The sequence below is a fragment of the Ipomoea triloba genome, chromosome 13 (assembly GCF_003576645.1).
Source record: "Ipomoea triloba cultivar NCNSP0323 chromosome 13, ASM357664v1".
Taxonomy (NCBI): Eukaryota; Viridiplantae; Streptophyta; class Magnoliopsida; order Solanales; family Convolvulaceae; genus Ipomoea; species Ipomoea triloba.
The window spans coordinates 27,004,104-27,019,247 of NC_044928.1; the positions used below are offsets into that span (position 1 = coordinate 27,004,104).

The 15,144-nt window shown below is 34.7% G+C and overlaps 2 protein-coding genes across 4 annotated transcripts; both read left to right on the forward strand.

Annotated features, from left to right (window-relative positions):
• The first annotated feature begins 1,677 nt into the window (after positions 1–1,677).
• LOC116002085 (ADP-ribosylation factor GTPase-activating protein AGD3) lies at positions 1,678–9,684 on the forward strand. Of its 3 annotated transcripts, none has more exons than XM_031242100.1 (19): positions 1,678–1,735; positions 2,064–2,272; positions 3,110–3,186; positions 3,674–3,774; positions 3,877–3,947; positions 4,268–4,330; positions 4,530–4,574; positions 4,677–4,742; positions 4,841–4,888; positions 4,999–5,136; positions 5,546–5,761; positions 5,898–6,029; positions 6,134–6,358; positions 6,468–6,554; positions 6,640–6,975; positions 7,908–8,053; positions 8,168–8,261; positions 8,364–8,806; positions 9,028–9,684. In XM_031242100.1, exons 2-19 carry the CDS (start codon positions 2,228–2,230, stop codon positions 9,140–9,142), a joined length of 2,448 nt encoding a protein of 815 aa, XP_031097960.1. In that variant the 5' UTR covers positions 1,678–1,735; positions 2,064–2,227; the 3' UTR covers positions 9,143–9,684. The 3 variants fall into 3 exon arrangements, with proteins under 3 accessions (XP_031097960.1, XP_031097959.1, XP_031097961.1); XM_031242099.1 differs by lacking the exon at positions 1,678–1,735 and adding an exon at positions 1,748–1,932; XM_031242101.1 differs by lacking the exons at positions 1,678–1,735; positions 2,064–2,272; positions 3,110–3,186; positions 3,674–3,774; positions 3,877–3,947 and having other exon boundaries at positions 4,269–4,330; positions 4,525–4,574.
• Positions 9,685–10,836: 1,152 nt separating this feature from the next.
• LOC116001603 (alpha-1,3/1,6-mannosyltransferase ALG2-like) lies at positions 10,837–13,873 on the forward strand. Its single transcript, XM_031241488.1, has 8 exons — positions 10,837–10,952; positions 11,578–11,694; positions 11,798–11,991; positions 12,066–12,171; positions 12,298–12,448; positions 12,686–12,825; positions 13,087–13,253; positions 13,335–13,873. The coding sequence occupies exons 1-8, from the start codon at positions 10,892–10,894 to the stop codon at positions 13,626–13,628; spliced, it is 1,230 nt and encodes a 409-aa protein (XP_031097348.1). The 5' UTR covers positions 10,837–10,891; the 3' UTR covers positions 13,629–13,873.
• Positions 13,874–15,144: the final 1,271 nt, after the last annotated feature.

Sequence of the window (15,144 nt, forward strand, 5' to 3'; positions counted from 1 at the left end):
ACATTAGCTGAAACGGTAGCTGAAAGCTGAAAAGCTATAAGCTCGAAGCTGAAACCTGAAGAGTTGTTATGCTTAAAAGTGTTTGGTAAAATTAGCTTTTTAATAAGTTGATAACTGTAAAAAGACTAAAAATGACATCTTCATAAAAGTTAAATAATTTTAAATTTAAATAGGTTTGTTTACATATTAAAATATAAAATAATGAAATCAATATAATTTAATAAAATATAAAGTAAGAACATATATTTGAAAATATATAAAGTAAAACAAGATGTTTATAATTCATAAAATTAGTTCATACAAAAATTATTGTTCAAACACAAATATCAAATTAAAATTACAATAACATATTGAAGAAAAAAGACCAAAAGAGTTTTAATTGGGAGGGATAAATGATGTCATTTATATAAAATAATAAGGATAAATATGGAAAAAAGTTAAGAAGCTACTAGTTTATTTTTGAAAAACTACTTGAAGTAGCGTTTCAAAATAAGCTCTTATTTTAAGCTACTAGCTTATTTTGAGAATATTACCAAACAAAGCTTATAGCTTATTAGTAGCTTAAAATAAGCTATAAGTTCCTAAATAAGCTATGCCAAACACATCCTAACAGTGTTTTGGAAAGCAGGACAATGACTTTTGGAAAATGTTTTATGGAAAATGAGTCATTTTTCGAAAAATATATTCATTTTCCGCGTTTGAATATATTATAGAAAATTGTCTTTATGTATTTGGTTCATTTTCTGAAAAATGAATAAAATCGTATAATTCTATATTTTTATTATTTTATTTAAAATTTTAAAATATTTATAATAATATAAAAATAATATTTTAAAGTAAATATTAAAAAAAAACCCTCCCCTATGGTTTCCGGCGGAAACCAGCTGCTCTGGCTTCTCGGCGAAAGTGCAACTGGTTTCCGCCAGGAAACCAGAGAACTGCTCTGGTTTCCGCAACACTTCTCTGGGTTGCATTTACCATATGAGTGTAAATTACATGATATTACATAGAAATGAAATTTATCCAGTGCATACATTAATGTAGTGGTTGTGATTTACCTCGTTATCCAACAAATAAAGAGTCAAATTTCTGATCATACATTTGACTAATAGATAAAGTGATTTTTAATAAATATATTTTTTTTGCCAAGGACCTTGTAGTCCAGTGGCATCAAACCCTTCCCTTTATACTGCATTGTAATAGAGTTTGTAGTATTCAAAAATATATATATATATATATATATATATATATTTTGGAAAGATAATAAATATATTTCTTAAAATTATTTCAAGAGATTTAATTGGTTGAAAAATATCAAATGGCCATTCAAAGTGAACTGTGGGTTCTCCGCAATGGGGGGAAATTTTGGTGACAGTTGCGATAGAGAAACTCTATGTGCATTTTCACAACAAAAAGAAAGAATTAAATAATAAAAAATAATGGAAATAAATTATTTTTTGGTAAGTTCACGGGATCTTTCTCTGTTCGTCTAATGGTTCAGGTCTATCTACGTTCGCCCCGAGAGGTATAAAAGCTGGTCCGGAGGAATCATCACTTCTGAGAATTGAACCCCGCTACTTGCCACTTGAGCTACACCATTGGTTTATGAAAATAAAATATTTAATTAAAGAGTGGATTTTTTAAGCGGAGGAAAACAAAAAAAAAAAACAAAAAGTAGAAGAATGCGAAGGGAAAGCTCTGAAACAAGTCTTTTAACAATGTCTGTCTGTCTCCTGTAAGTCTCTCTCTCCCTCTGTCATCTCTATCTCTCTCTCTCTACACTACACACATGGTTCTACACTTTAAGCTGCAGAACTACTCGGCACTGTTTTGATACTTGAAGCTTGCAAACTTACTGTGTAACAGTAATACCTAGAGTTAAATCGAAGCGGTTGAACAAAACATTGATTCAATTCCCGAGATTTTCTTAGGGTTTCTCTCCCACTTTATGCTTCTAGGGTTTTGTACCAGCTAAATCTCCGCTCACTTTTATCGTCTCCAGAGAATTTTAGCTAATTTATTCGCCTGTTTTTTCTTTTTTCTTAAAAAAAAAAATAATTCAGTGTAATTCGCGGTGGTTGAGAACGGGCTGGTTTGGGCTGGATGTGTTGGAAGATCGGAGAGAAAGATGATAGATCTTAGTGCGGCATTGAGATAGGAGGTTGGAGTTTGGGATGTTAATTGAGAGTTGTTGCAGACAGGAAGGCCTTAAATCAGTGTTGCAAACATGACTTTTGCTAAGCTCGATGACTCTCCTATGTTCCGTAAGCAGGTTGGCTCTATATCTCTTTGAGCTGCTTCGAGCTCTTAAGTTTGAACTTTGCTTGATCAAATCTCAATTTAGCTGATTTCTATGTTTTTGAGTATTGCCTTCTCTGTCTTTTGGTATGACTGAGGAAATGGTGGATTAAAATAGTGAATTTCGTGTTTATTTATTGTAATTAACATGTCTGATAGTTTGGCTGATCTCTTGTTGGATACAAGTAGTGGGAAACAATTTAAGTTATATGTTTAGTTGTGGGCTACCACTTAAATTTGTGTAAGTGATCTATGCTGTATTTACTGGGTTCTGATGCACAGACTTTTCATTTTCAAATCTAAACATTCAATCTTGAATGAATACTGATACGTTGAACTTAAAAATTACAATAGGTTATTGATCAACTATGTTGAATACTAGTTGAAGTTCCTCCTATGGAACTGAATAAAAGAATGATCTATATGAGGAGCTTAACTGTAGAATTATTACCTGAGTCACTGTCAATCATCCTGTTAAGGAATGGCCTAGCCAATTCATGTGTTATATGTGTAGTGTGGTCCATTTGTTTTCCACTAGAATTTTGTCATTTGTTATGAAGGTTTACACTGTTGTCTTTTTATTCTTACCCATTAGCATCCTATATCATTTAATCTAATTCTGATAGTGTTGTCATTTTGTTTTTGGATTATGCCTAATTTGTAGCTAATTCGCATTCATATAGTTTTTCTCTCTAATACTTTCTGTTGTTTGTTATTATCTTTGTTGTCATTCAACTTTTTGCTAGGTTTTAGGGGAGTGATATATCCTGATTTTCACTTTATCTTATACTTCTGTCATTTTAACAAACAGCTGCAAAGTTTGGAGGAAAGTGCTGAAACTTTGAGAGAGAGAAGTTTGAAGTTTTACAAAGGATGTCGAAAATATACGTGAGTAAAAATTTAGCAGGTTCCAGTTGTTTCTTATTATATGAACTTGAATATCCTCATTAGGTTATGTTTCTGAGGACATAATCTTCATATCCACTTCTCAGATACTCTCACTTGAATTCTTGCACTGCTATTTCTTCTGCTTTTATAGTACAATTTAAATTTTATCTTTCATTTAAGGCTGGATTCAGTACTTGATTTGTCTAGCAGATCATACTTTAGTGAAAACGCGTTTGTTTTAAAATGATCTTTTCTTTACTTGTCTTCTTCTTTTTTTTTTTTTCCTTCCTTCTTCTTTCCAAGTGCTGATGATATCTGCTTTTCTTTACTTGGTTGGTTTAAAATGGTCTTTTCTTTACTTGTTACTTCTACACCATATATTTATGATCTATGCTAGATTTCTAGATTTCTTTCCAAGTGCTGTTGCTACATTGTTGGTTTGGTTTACTCTGGTACTATATTCAGCATTTTATTCTTGAACTTGCAGGGAAGGGCTTGGAGAGGGATATGATGGAGACATTGCTTTTGCAAGTTCTCTGGAAACCTTTGGCGGGGGGCACAATGACCCCATTAGTGTTGCTTTTGGAGGTATGCCTAACTATTGGCACTATCTTTATAATGTTGGATCATTTATTTGAATTAGATACATTTAAGTCTTGCATTAATGATGAGTTGAATTGTCTGTTGTAGGTCCTGTTATGACTAAATTCACTATTGCACTGAGGGAAATTGGGACATACAAGGAAGTTCTTAGGTCTCAGGTACAATTTTCACTTGTCAGTTTGCTCTTAAATAGTTAAATCTCTACCTTCATGAGGGCTTAGCATTTTCTCCTGCTGTACAAGCAGCTCCTTCTTTAGTGAAGATGCCATTCATGAAATACCTTAGTCAAAAGGTTATTTGCACAAGTTCCAGTATTCTTGTTACATTTTGATTGATCAATTTCCTTCTTCACCGCCCCCCCTCTCCCCTCTCTATCCTCTCACACATGCATGCAGCCAGACAGAGAGGGAAGAGATGGTCAAAAGCACACTATTCTTCACTGACATCCATGAAATATATTGTTTTTTTTTTTTTTCAGGTTGAGCACTTGCTGAACGATCGATTGCTGCACTTTGTTAACATAGATTTGCAAGAGGTCAAGGTACTAATATTCCTTTGAATTTCAATCTGGTTTATATGTTGCCTTTGTGGATCTCATTTGTTTTGATTTGTACTTGTAAGTGTGGATTGCTTCTGATAATTATGTTTTTATGCTTCTGGTTCTAAGTCGATTATCAGTGCTTTAATTTCTTTGTATAATTTTCCTAGTAAATTTTTCCTAAGGGGTGTCATTAGTGCAGGAAGCTCGAAAGCGCTTTGACAAGGCTAGCCTATTATACGATCAGGTAATCGATCTTATTTGCTGAGTTGAGTACATGTTTTATTTGTAGAATGATAATAATGATTGTTGTCAAGAGGGGGAAGTTAACAGACAGTTTTTTGTGAAGGCTCGTGATAAGTTTTTGTCACTAAGGAAAGGCACGAAGAGTGACGTAGCGAGCATGCTAGAGGAGGTATTCTGATAAGCCCATTATGTTTGTTGCATAGCTAAATGCCACTGTTTTATAGTTATTTTGTGTTTAGGCTTTAACATGACATGGAATTGGTGTAGGAACTTCATAATGCAAGGTCAGCCTTTGAACAAGCAAGGTTCAGTTTGGTGAGTAAATTTGCAACTAACATAATTTGATTTCAATCAGGTTGCTTCTTATAATTCTGACAAATATGAAATATCTCAATTTTCTTGCAATTTGGATGCTTGCAATGCAGGTTACTGCTCTTTCAAATGTTGAAGCAAAGAAAAGGTTTGAATTCTTGGAAGCAGTTAGTGGCACGATGGATGCCCACCTTCGTTACTTCAAGCAAGGCTATGAACTTTTGCATCAAATGGAGCCCTACATCAACCAGGTTGGTGCTAGTGTCTTTTAGTAGTCGCAAGGTTGAAAATCATAAACACCATGTTGCGCTGTTTAGTTTTTAGTTAGGATTCCTATTAATTGAGCTTATTGGTGGCATACTGACACTGTGCATGTTACTAATTCCAATGTTTGATGTCGGGTTTAATATCTTACTAGGTTAATTAAAAAAAAATCATGTTCACTTCCCTTCACTTTTTTTTTTTTTTTTTTTTTGGGGGGGGGGGGGGGGGGGGGGTGGATCTTATCTGGCAACCTGTCAAAATGAATACATTTGAATGCTTCCAAATTTTAGAATGAAGTCGTGTAATTGGCTTGAAAAGTCCTGGATTCTTGAATGGTTGAGTGTGCGCTATTGCGTTGGTAGGAAGTATTCAAGCATCGCATCATTGCTATTGCAGGTATTGACATATGCACGGCAATCTAGAGAGCGGTCTAACTATGAACAGGCAGCTCTTAATGAGAAGATGCAAGAATACAAAAGGCAGATTGATCGAGAGAGCAGATGGTCTTCAAGTGGTTCTAACGGATCTCCTAATGGAGATGGTATACAAGCCATTGGTAGAAGTTCACATAAGGAGATAGAAGCAGTTATGCAATCTGCAGCTAAGGGGAAGGTAAGATATTTACCCATTATGCATAGAAACTATTTAGAGAAGTTAACACTTCTTTATTCCTTTTCTCTAGCATGATTTACTATTCTCTTCCCTTTTTGCACGCTATGGGCATTTAACAACTGAGGTCATTTTTCAGGTTGAAACCATCAGACAAGGTTATCTTTCCAAACGCTCTTCAAACTTGAGAGGTGACTGGAAAAGACGGTTTTTTGTTCTTGATAGCCGGGGAATGTTGTATTACTATCGCAAACAAAATACCAAACCATCTGTGAGTAACATGTTGCAGTAGTTGTGGAAAACCTGAAAATCTAGTTTACTCCAATTCTTTCTATTATTAATTTCTTAATTTGACACTGAGTTTTGTTTCTTTAGGGATCAGGTAGTCAACTTTCTGGCCAGAGGAATAGTTCTGAGCTTGGTTCTGGACTGTTGAGTCGCTGGCTTTCTTCCCATCATCATGGTGGGGTGCATGATGAGAAGTCTGTTGCTCATCACACTGTGAATCTATTAACATCAACAATAAAGGTTGATGCTGACCAGTCAGATCTGCGGTTTTGCTTCAGGATTATCTCACCAACAAAAAGTTACACATTGCAGGTGAATTGTCATAGTTTCCTGTTAAAATAATCTGACCATTATGTTATTTTGCTATGTAGTTATTTTGTTCAGGATATGGAAATTCAACTTTCTCCCTTTGTGTGTGCAGGCTGAGAGTGCCCTAGATCAAATGGATTGGATTGAGAAGATTACGGGAGTTATTGCTTCTTTACTTAGTTCTCAGGCTCCTGAAAGGGTAACCTTCATTAGACAGATATGGCATTTCTAAAGTTGTATTTGAATCTCTGCATAGTTGAGCAAATATTGTTGTCTTGTTGCAGCGTTTGCCTGCTAGTCCAATGGGCAGTGGACATCATCGATCTGCAAGTGACAGTAGTTCATTTGATAGCTATGATGTTGACCCTGCAACAGTTGATGAACATGCATCTGAGAGACTAGCCGCTACCCATCTTGAACGCCCCTTAAGAAACTCACAACAGTTACAAATTGCTGTGAGAACTGAACAGCCAATTGAAACATTACGGAAAGTATGTGGGAATGATAGGTGTGCAGATTGTGGTGCGCCTGAACCTGATTGGGCATCCTTAAATCTTGGTGTTCTTGTCTGTATTGAGTGTTCAGGTGTTCATCGTAACCTTGGCGTTCATATATCCAAGGTAAACTTTAGTAGTTCCATCACTTGTTTTATTTGAAGGCCTTTTACATCTCAGTGACATACTTAATTTCTTATGTTTGGGATTTCTCATGCTGTTTAATAAAACACGAAAGCAGGGAATTTGCACATTCTCACTTAACCCTTTAGGTGATTGCCCATGTACCTAGCACTTTACACGCTAGATATTAATTATTCCTCAAGACTTAATTAAAGGAATGGATGCAAATGATCGGATAATTATTTCTCCAACTAAAGTGAAATTTTATGGCATATCCACTAGTCATCGATGTTGAATGCATGAATATTATATATATTTTAGCACTGACTGGGTGGAAATATTTTTAATTGAAGATATGGACTGAGATAATCCAATAATTATTTCTCAGAGTAAAACTGATTTTTTTTAATGAAATCCACTAATGGTTAATGCATGGATTTCATATTCATACATGCATACAGTTGATTTGGTGGAGATACTTTTGGTTCCCCCGACTTGGTTTGATTTGTTTTTTATGAGTGTCAAAATCATCTGAAATCATATCTTGTATCCTCTTGGTTTGTAGTTCTGAATTATGTGCTGCTACAAATTTATGAGGTTTTCTGCAGTAATAAATTGAAAAATGTATGAGGTTCTTTTCATCCTCTCTTAAAGGTTGTTTTAGTAAGGTGTTTTTGTTGGGTTTATGCCTATCTATGGGTTTCAACTCTAGGTTTTGAACTAATGCACATTGTTAGCTATGGGACAATAGAATTTAAAGTAGTCAAAACTAAACTGGCTAATTTGGTGAGACTTGCTTACTATGTGTGTGTTAACCATTGGAATGCACTTGCTAAGGTGCTCTCTAGCTTCAGATTTGGTTTGACTTCATTTTGATAGATTTCAGCATGTTAGAATCTTGCCTTGCTGATGATTGTCTTCTTGTGCTGTTGCAGGTGAGGTCACTGACTCTTGATGTTAAAGTATGGGAGCCTTCTGTCTTAGCCTTGTTCGAGTCTTTGGGCAATGCATTTGTAAATTCAGTCTGGGAAGAGTCACTGCAATCAAGAGGTGCCTTCCAGGTTAATCTTGGTCCTACAAGGTAAATATCCCCGTTTCACCATTTAATTATTTACTTCTAAAATTAATTCTTTTTTTCATTTCTTGCCTTGGTTGAATTTTGGGTTGCTAATTCCTGTTACTTTCGAAATTGAAGCTTGTACAAGTCTGATAAACAGCAACTTCTTTACATTTGCAAGCCAAGTAAGGGCGATTCAATTTCTACAAAGGAAAAATTTATTCATGCGAAGGTCTATTTTCATGTTTTTCTTACTTCTCCTTAAATTTTTGTGCCTGCATGGTGCTTGTGACTTAAAAATTCTGGTATTAATTTATGTTACTCATAATTATAGTATGCGGAAAAAATGTTTGTGCGGAGAAGTAAGGACTATCGGCCAGTGGCACAACAGATGTGGGAGGCTGTCCGGTCTAATGATAAGAAAGCTGTGTATCGCCTCATTGTCAACTCTGATGCAGATGTTAATGCCGTTTCGAAGCAGTTACTGAACTCCTCTCTAACTCTTGCCAAAGTAATGCTGCTTCAAGAACAGCCTTGCATTGATGAGAATCCTAGTTGCTTAGATGTGGGTGCAACTCCAAGTGAATGCCAATCAATCGGAGATCTTGATGGGTGTTCCCTGCTTCACCTTGCTTGTGAAACAGCGGACATAGGAATGCTGGAGCTGCTGCTTCAGTATGGTGCGAATGTAAATGCTCCTGATTTGAGAGGTTGGACACCATTGCATCAATGTATTATCAGGCACAAAGCCACATTCGCAAAGTTGCTTCTTTCAAGGTAACATCGATATTATATTCGTTCTATCAATTTCTTCTTGAGATTCATGTGCACAGATGTGTGCAGACCCACCCCACTTGTTCTTTTTAATCAATAATGTCTTGAAACTAAACCTGAAAATATTCATTTCAACCACTCTGGGTTAGCTAGTCTTTTGAGTCCGTAGTGAACTGCTGTTTCATAACTAAACATTGAAACTGAGAATTCTGATATAACCGCAGGGGAGCTGATCCGCATGCTGTAAATGGGGAAGGTAAAACCCCGATTGATCTTGCAGTGGAATCACATTTCAACGATCACGAGGTCCTTTCTATACTGTCAAACGCAAATGGGTAAATGGACTTAACAGAGGAAAGTGTGAAGGTCGAAGAAGGATTGACGCAGGGTAGCCCTGGTTTGAGAAGGAATTCAGGTTTTGTCTGTATTTTGTAATTATGTTTGTAGATCTAGGGCCCGATCAATCCTCGCCCATAGACGCTCCTCCATACAAGTTTAGGGCAGTCTGAGGTGGTGGTTGGCAAGGACGCTGGGATTTGCACCCGTGACTCTGATATGGATGACATTAAAAGTAAAGCGAGGCCGACTGGGTGTTGCTGGACCTTTTATTGTCATCGCAGAGATATTTCTCACGATGCCATCCCGGTCGAGGTCATTCATATTCTATAGCGCTGTTATTACATGTTCATTATTCACCTTGTTTCCAATTTGAGTGGGTCGAGAGAGGTTTGTGTGAGGTTTTGTGTACATTATCTCTTAGAATGGGAATGTCCTCTTGGTGGTGATGTATCCTTGTTTTCAAACATCATGGATCCAACCTTATGTGGTATGTCTGCCCTATTAGCGTGCTGATAAAAGTGTGTATTTTTTTTTTTGTAAAACCCATATTTTTATCGTCTTTTTGCAGGCAATATTTTTCTTGTCTCCACATAATGAGGAGACGAGGAGTACAATACACAATTGATATAAAGAACCAAGGAATATGTTTAACTATATGATAATGTAAAGAATATTTTTCATTGTAGCAACAAAGTACAAATAATTCTAAATTAATAATAATTAATAAAAGGAAAACTAGAGAATTGGAGAAATGAAAATTAGAAAATTGAAATAAATACTACAGTCTCTCTTTTATTTATTTATGAGAAGCTTGCAGCGTGTTAATGCCTTGGATTAGGAGGGCAAATAAGCTTAGGATGTTCATAGTTGATTGACCAAAATTGAGAAGGTCAATAGACAAGTTTTAGAGAAGCATGGTAGGTTGCCAATGTGGTTTGGCTTTCGGTGTTACTTTCGTTGTTGTCTCTTTTAAAATCATACAATACGTTATACTAAACAGGTCAATAAATAGCTTATAGAAAGTCGAATTTAGAACTTTTTACCAAATTTTAATTATTCAATCAACCTCGCTTAGGAACTCCGAAGTCCTAACTTTAGTCTTACTATTATTTTTACTGTACAATTTTTATTTTTATTTTATCATATATTTAACTGATACCAATTCAATCTAATTGCTATAATCTAACCTGCTCTTTCGGACAATCGTTATATTATTGTGATCATGAATTACATTATAAGGTAAAACATTGACATATTTACTTTGTGTACTATAAATTAATTTAAAATAATTATTTTTAACATACTACATGAAAATAAATATTTAATACTTTAAAAAGGAATATTTAATATATATTAAAAATAAACATTTATTAATGATTCATAATATATTACTATGTGTACTATAGTTCACACAGTACTCTGTGGACTATACAAAAATATATTGTTAATATTAAAAATATATAATTTGTGTACTAAATATACATTATTCAAAATAATATACTTTCTTTAAATACAAAGTACATTATTTATGTACTGAATATACGTTATTTAATAATATATAAAATGATGTACTTTCAATATAATTTATGTGCACAAATAATTACTTTTTATTTATAGTCCACGGTGTGGACCAATTATACTAAATGTCATTTTATAGGTAAGAACCCGTATTTACGGGCCAAAGCCCATTTGTGACCCGGTCCTTTCTATTTCTATGACAGTCTACGCAATCGGTAAAGAAGACCATCAATGGAGAAGAGAGACAGCTCGAAGATGAATATCGCGATTATCCATCCCGATCTTGGAATCGGTAATTATTAATGCTTGCAAAAATTCTTAATTTTACTGAGATCCTTGATTTGTTTTTCAGTGCTTTTACTCGCGATCAATTTGTTAATTCTCTCTGTTTTAACTTAAGATTAAATTGTTTTAAATTGCAAATACACAGTGTTATCTGATAATTCTTAATCTGCATACCGAAGCTCACTAGCTATCAGTTTGCTGCTGCTGCTGCAGTGGTTTATATTAATCTGTATTTAGTATTTAGTACTGAGTTTTTCACAGTTGTTTGTGTTATTATGTTTCTTCTAAAGATCATTCCATGTTGCTGAGTTAGATAAAATGCATTATGATTCATTCATTATACATTTATATGAGAAGAACTCAAAATAATTGTCTGTTATGTAAAGATGAATTTTGGCCACTTGTTCTTATGGAGTAGATTGGTTTGGTGGCATTATGCATTGAGTATCTTAGTGCTTGATTAGATGCGAAATGAAATAGTCTTCCAAATCTATGAGTTCAACTGTTATGCAATAAGTACATTTTGGTAGAGTTTTTTGGTCCTTCATTTTCACTTATGAAAGCCTATGGCTGTTATTATGATGTTTAGAGATCTATTCTTTTACTTATCTCTTAATTACTGCAATATGTAGGAGGAGCTGAAAGGCTAATTGTTGATGCTGCTGTTGAACTTGCATCCTATGGACATAATGTTCATGTTTTTACAGCACACCATGACAAAAATCGCTGTTTTGAGGAGACTCTTTCTGGTTGGTTTCTTACTTGTAATATGTTCTGGTTAGATTTTTCTCTATTATTTTCTGCACTAGCTTTTTGTTTCTCTTCTTAATCCAATTGGTTTTAATTACACAGGCACCTTTTCTGTAAATGTATATGGATCATTCCTACCCCGGCATATATTTTATAGACTCCATGCAGTATGTGCATATTTGCGATGCATTTTCGTTGCTCTCTCTCTGCTGTTTCTGTGGCCATCGTTTGACATTATACTGGCTGATCAAGTTTCTGTTGTCATTCCACTTTTGAAGCTAAAAAAGTCAATGAAGGTACTGTGTTTCAAAATTGAATCGCATTCTGAGTTATAAGCAAAGTAATTTATATTATCTTACACCTTACACAGGTTGTTTTCTACTGCCATTTTCCAGATCTTTTACTGGCTCAGCATACAACCATTCTTAGGAGGATGTATCGGAAGCCTATAGATTTTATAGAAGAAATGACAACAGGTATTTTTCGGTTTCCATACTTATAGCTCTTAATGCTTCTTTTTACTCCCACTTCTTATCTACATTCAAGTTTATTTTTTCATCATCATCATCATCATCGTCTTCTGACTGTGTGATGAACTGTAGGTATGGCTGATTTGATCCTAGTTAATAGCAGATTTACTGCATCCACTTTTGCAAACACATTTAAGCATTTAAATGCACGTGGAGTTAGACCGGCTGTGCTATACCCAACAGTGAATGTTGATCAGTTCAGCAAACCTAATGCTACTACTAAGTAAGAAGCTTTTCCATTTCTAATTGATTGGAGGTCTGATTTCAACACATTGAAATGCATGTTTCTTCTTATTTATTTATTTTTTTTATAATTTGCAATTTTAAATGGGGTGCTCTCCCTCCCCACACACCACTACAGCACCACCAAAGAGAAGGAAAAAATTGTAATAGATCCAAATCAATATTAGTAGAACTTTCTTAGAGATTTAGTATAACTTTGTCTATCCACTGTATTTAGGTTAAACTTTCTATCCATCAACCGCTTTGAAAGGAAAAAGAATATAGAGTTGGCAATCTCTGCATTTGCCAGGCTCCATAATCATGAATTGAACGATTATCAATGTGCTAACGTGGCTGATGCTTCATTGACTATTGTAGGTATGGGTTTTGTTCATTCCTTGGTACAGTTGGTTCAGTTAAATAACTAATCATACATTTGCATTTTCTGTAGTTCCGTCTCTGCAAATGAATTGTTGATTTTGAAATTTCACTTTTAATACTAGATAAGTCATATTATATTCTACCCTATGACATGCAGTATTGTGTTGGTTACTAGTTTGACATTGTATATTTGCGGATGAATTTATTCCAAAATAACCGCATTCTATATTCATGGAGCCTTTTTCTATTTCGTTTCAGGTGGCTTTGATAAGCGCCTCAGAGAGAATGTTGAATACCTGGAAGAGTTGAAGGTCTTGGCTGAAAGACAAGGTGTTTCTGACCGGGTTAGGTTCATTACATCTTGCTCTACTGCTGAAAGAAACGTGCTTCTTGCTGAATGCCTGTGCGTTCTTTATACACCCAAGGTGTGGCCTAATGCAATGATCTCTTCAATCCGACTGGTTTTACACAACCTTTCCTTTGATCTTATGACTATATCTCTGTAGGATGAGCATTTCGGCATTGTCCCTTTGGAAGCAATGGCAGCATATAAACCCGTAATAGCATGCAACAGTGGGGGCCCAGTAGAGACGGTGAAGAATGGTGAGACAGGCTTCCTCTGTGATCCTACCCCGCAAGACTTCTGTTCAGCCATGGCTAATTTCATCCGAGATCCTACTCTGGCAGCAACGATGGGCCAGAATGCTTGCCAGCATGTCACCGACTCATTCTCAACCAAAATATTTGGCCGCCATATCAACACCTATCTTGTTGGTGTTGCTCGAGGGAAGGAGGACTGATCTTTCGAACTTCTTTTGATCTCAAAAGGTGAGTATGGATGTGATAAGGATTCTGAGATAACTCACACTTTTGGTCAAGTGAGCTTACTAAAAACCAAGAATGAATTAGATGCTGAAATTATACTGCAATTGTGTTCTAACTTTTGTCTTTCATACCAAATACAGCTTTAGATTTGTTTAATTTATGCCACTAATCACAGTTTTTATGAAATATTAGTATTAATGCCAAGGTTTATATATAGAAATAACATATCTTATTGAATTGAAATATTTGAAACTAACGTTACAAACTAGGTAATCACATTATTATCTTTACTTTCTTCTGCTTCTCCTTCTCCTTCTATTAGGGGTACAAACTTTGGCGGACTGACAGACGAATTTTAAATTTTCAAAATAAAATAATTTATAATCTAAGATTTTATGCATTCAAAAATCAAAATTACACTGGAAAATGTTTTTTCGGTTTTCTAATTCATGTGAAGTGTGTTTTCAAAAAAAAAATAAAAAATCATGTGAAGTGTAAACTAATTAATATGAAGATTTTGAGAGTCTACATTTTACTCGGTTCAAAAAAATATAAAATTCATGACAGTTTTAAGTGGATGTGGATTGGATGGAGTGAATTTGGAAGATCGGAACGCATTTTATGTATATTTTTTTTGACTACCACTTACTCTGTTACAATGTAGTATCTGTTCATAGCTATTTTCTCAACCTATTGAAGCACAACGAGTCAACAATTACCTCCACTGAGACTCGAACTCACTCACATCATCCATGATCCATGTGAGAGTCTTAATCGGGACACCGAGTGCCACTTCACCACAAGGTCTTTGGCCACATTTTGGGCTTGTTTGGTTATCAGCGGTTAGCAGTTAGTGGTAGCGAATTGTGTTAGCGGTTATCAAACAGCGGATTGTATTAGTGGGTTTGACCAGCAGATTGTATTAGCGGTTTGTAAAAAGATGTTTGGTAAAATTAGCTGTTTAGATTAGCCGTTAATATGTAAAATGACCTAAAAGGGCATTCATATTATTATTATTATTACTATTATTATTATTATTACTATTATTATGTAAAAATAAAATAAAATTTACAATAACAATTACAACAATAGCAACACCACCACCACCACTAATAATAATAATAATAATAATAATAATAATACAAAACAAAAAAAAATATAACAAAATTAAAAAAAAGAAAAAGAAAGAAAAAAAAAAAAGAGATGTAAATGATGTGGGATCAAAATGATCCCACATCGAAAAATTTTGGAAGAGCTCCTCTATAAAAGAGGAGCAATGCTCCTCTTCCAAATTTAATTACACCTCCACGGCTTCTCATTTATGAAGCCTTATTATTAAAGGCTTCTGAAATCTGGAGCCTTTAAGGCTAGAAGAAGCCGAGTAGTTGAAGTTTAAGTTTTTTTTAATTTTTTTTTTTATTTTTAATAATTAGTAGTAAGGGTGTTTTGGGGAAAATGTACATTTTCCCCAAAACGCCAACCTCAAATGCT

Coding starts and splice junctions, on each gene's coding strand:
- LOC116002085 (XM_031242100.1), top strand. CDS start 2,228: ATGACTTTTGCTAAGCTCGATGACTCTCCTATGTTCCGTAAGCAG. Junction 5,762..5,897: donor AATCTGCAGCTAAGGGGAAG/GTAAGATATTTA, acceptor GTCATTTTTCAG/GTTGAAACCATCAGACAAGG. Junction 6,359..6,467: donor CAAAAAGTTACACATTGCAG/GTGAATTGTCAT, acceptor TTGTGTGTGCAG/GCTGAGAGTGCCCTAGATCA.
- LOC116001603 (XM_031241488.1), top strand. CDS start 10,892: ATGGAGAAGAGAGACAGCTCGAAGATGAATATCGCGATTATCCATCCC. Junction 10,953..11,577: donor CCATCCCGATCTTGGAATCG/GTAATTATTAAT, acceptor TGCAATATGTAG/GAGGAGCTGAAAGGCTAATT. Junction 12,172..12,297: donor TATAGAAGAAATGACAACAG/GTATTTTTCGGT, acceptor GATGAACTGTAG/GTATGGCTGATTTGATCCTA.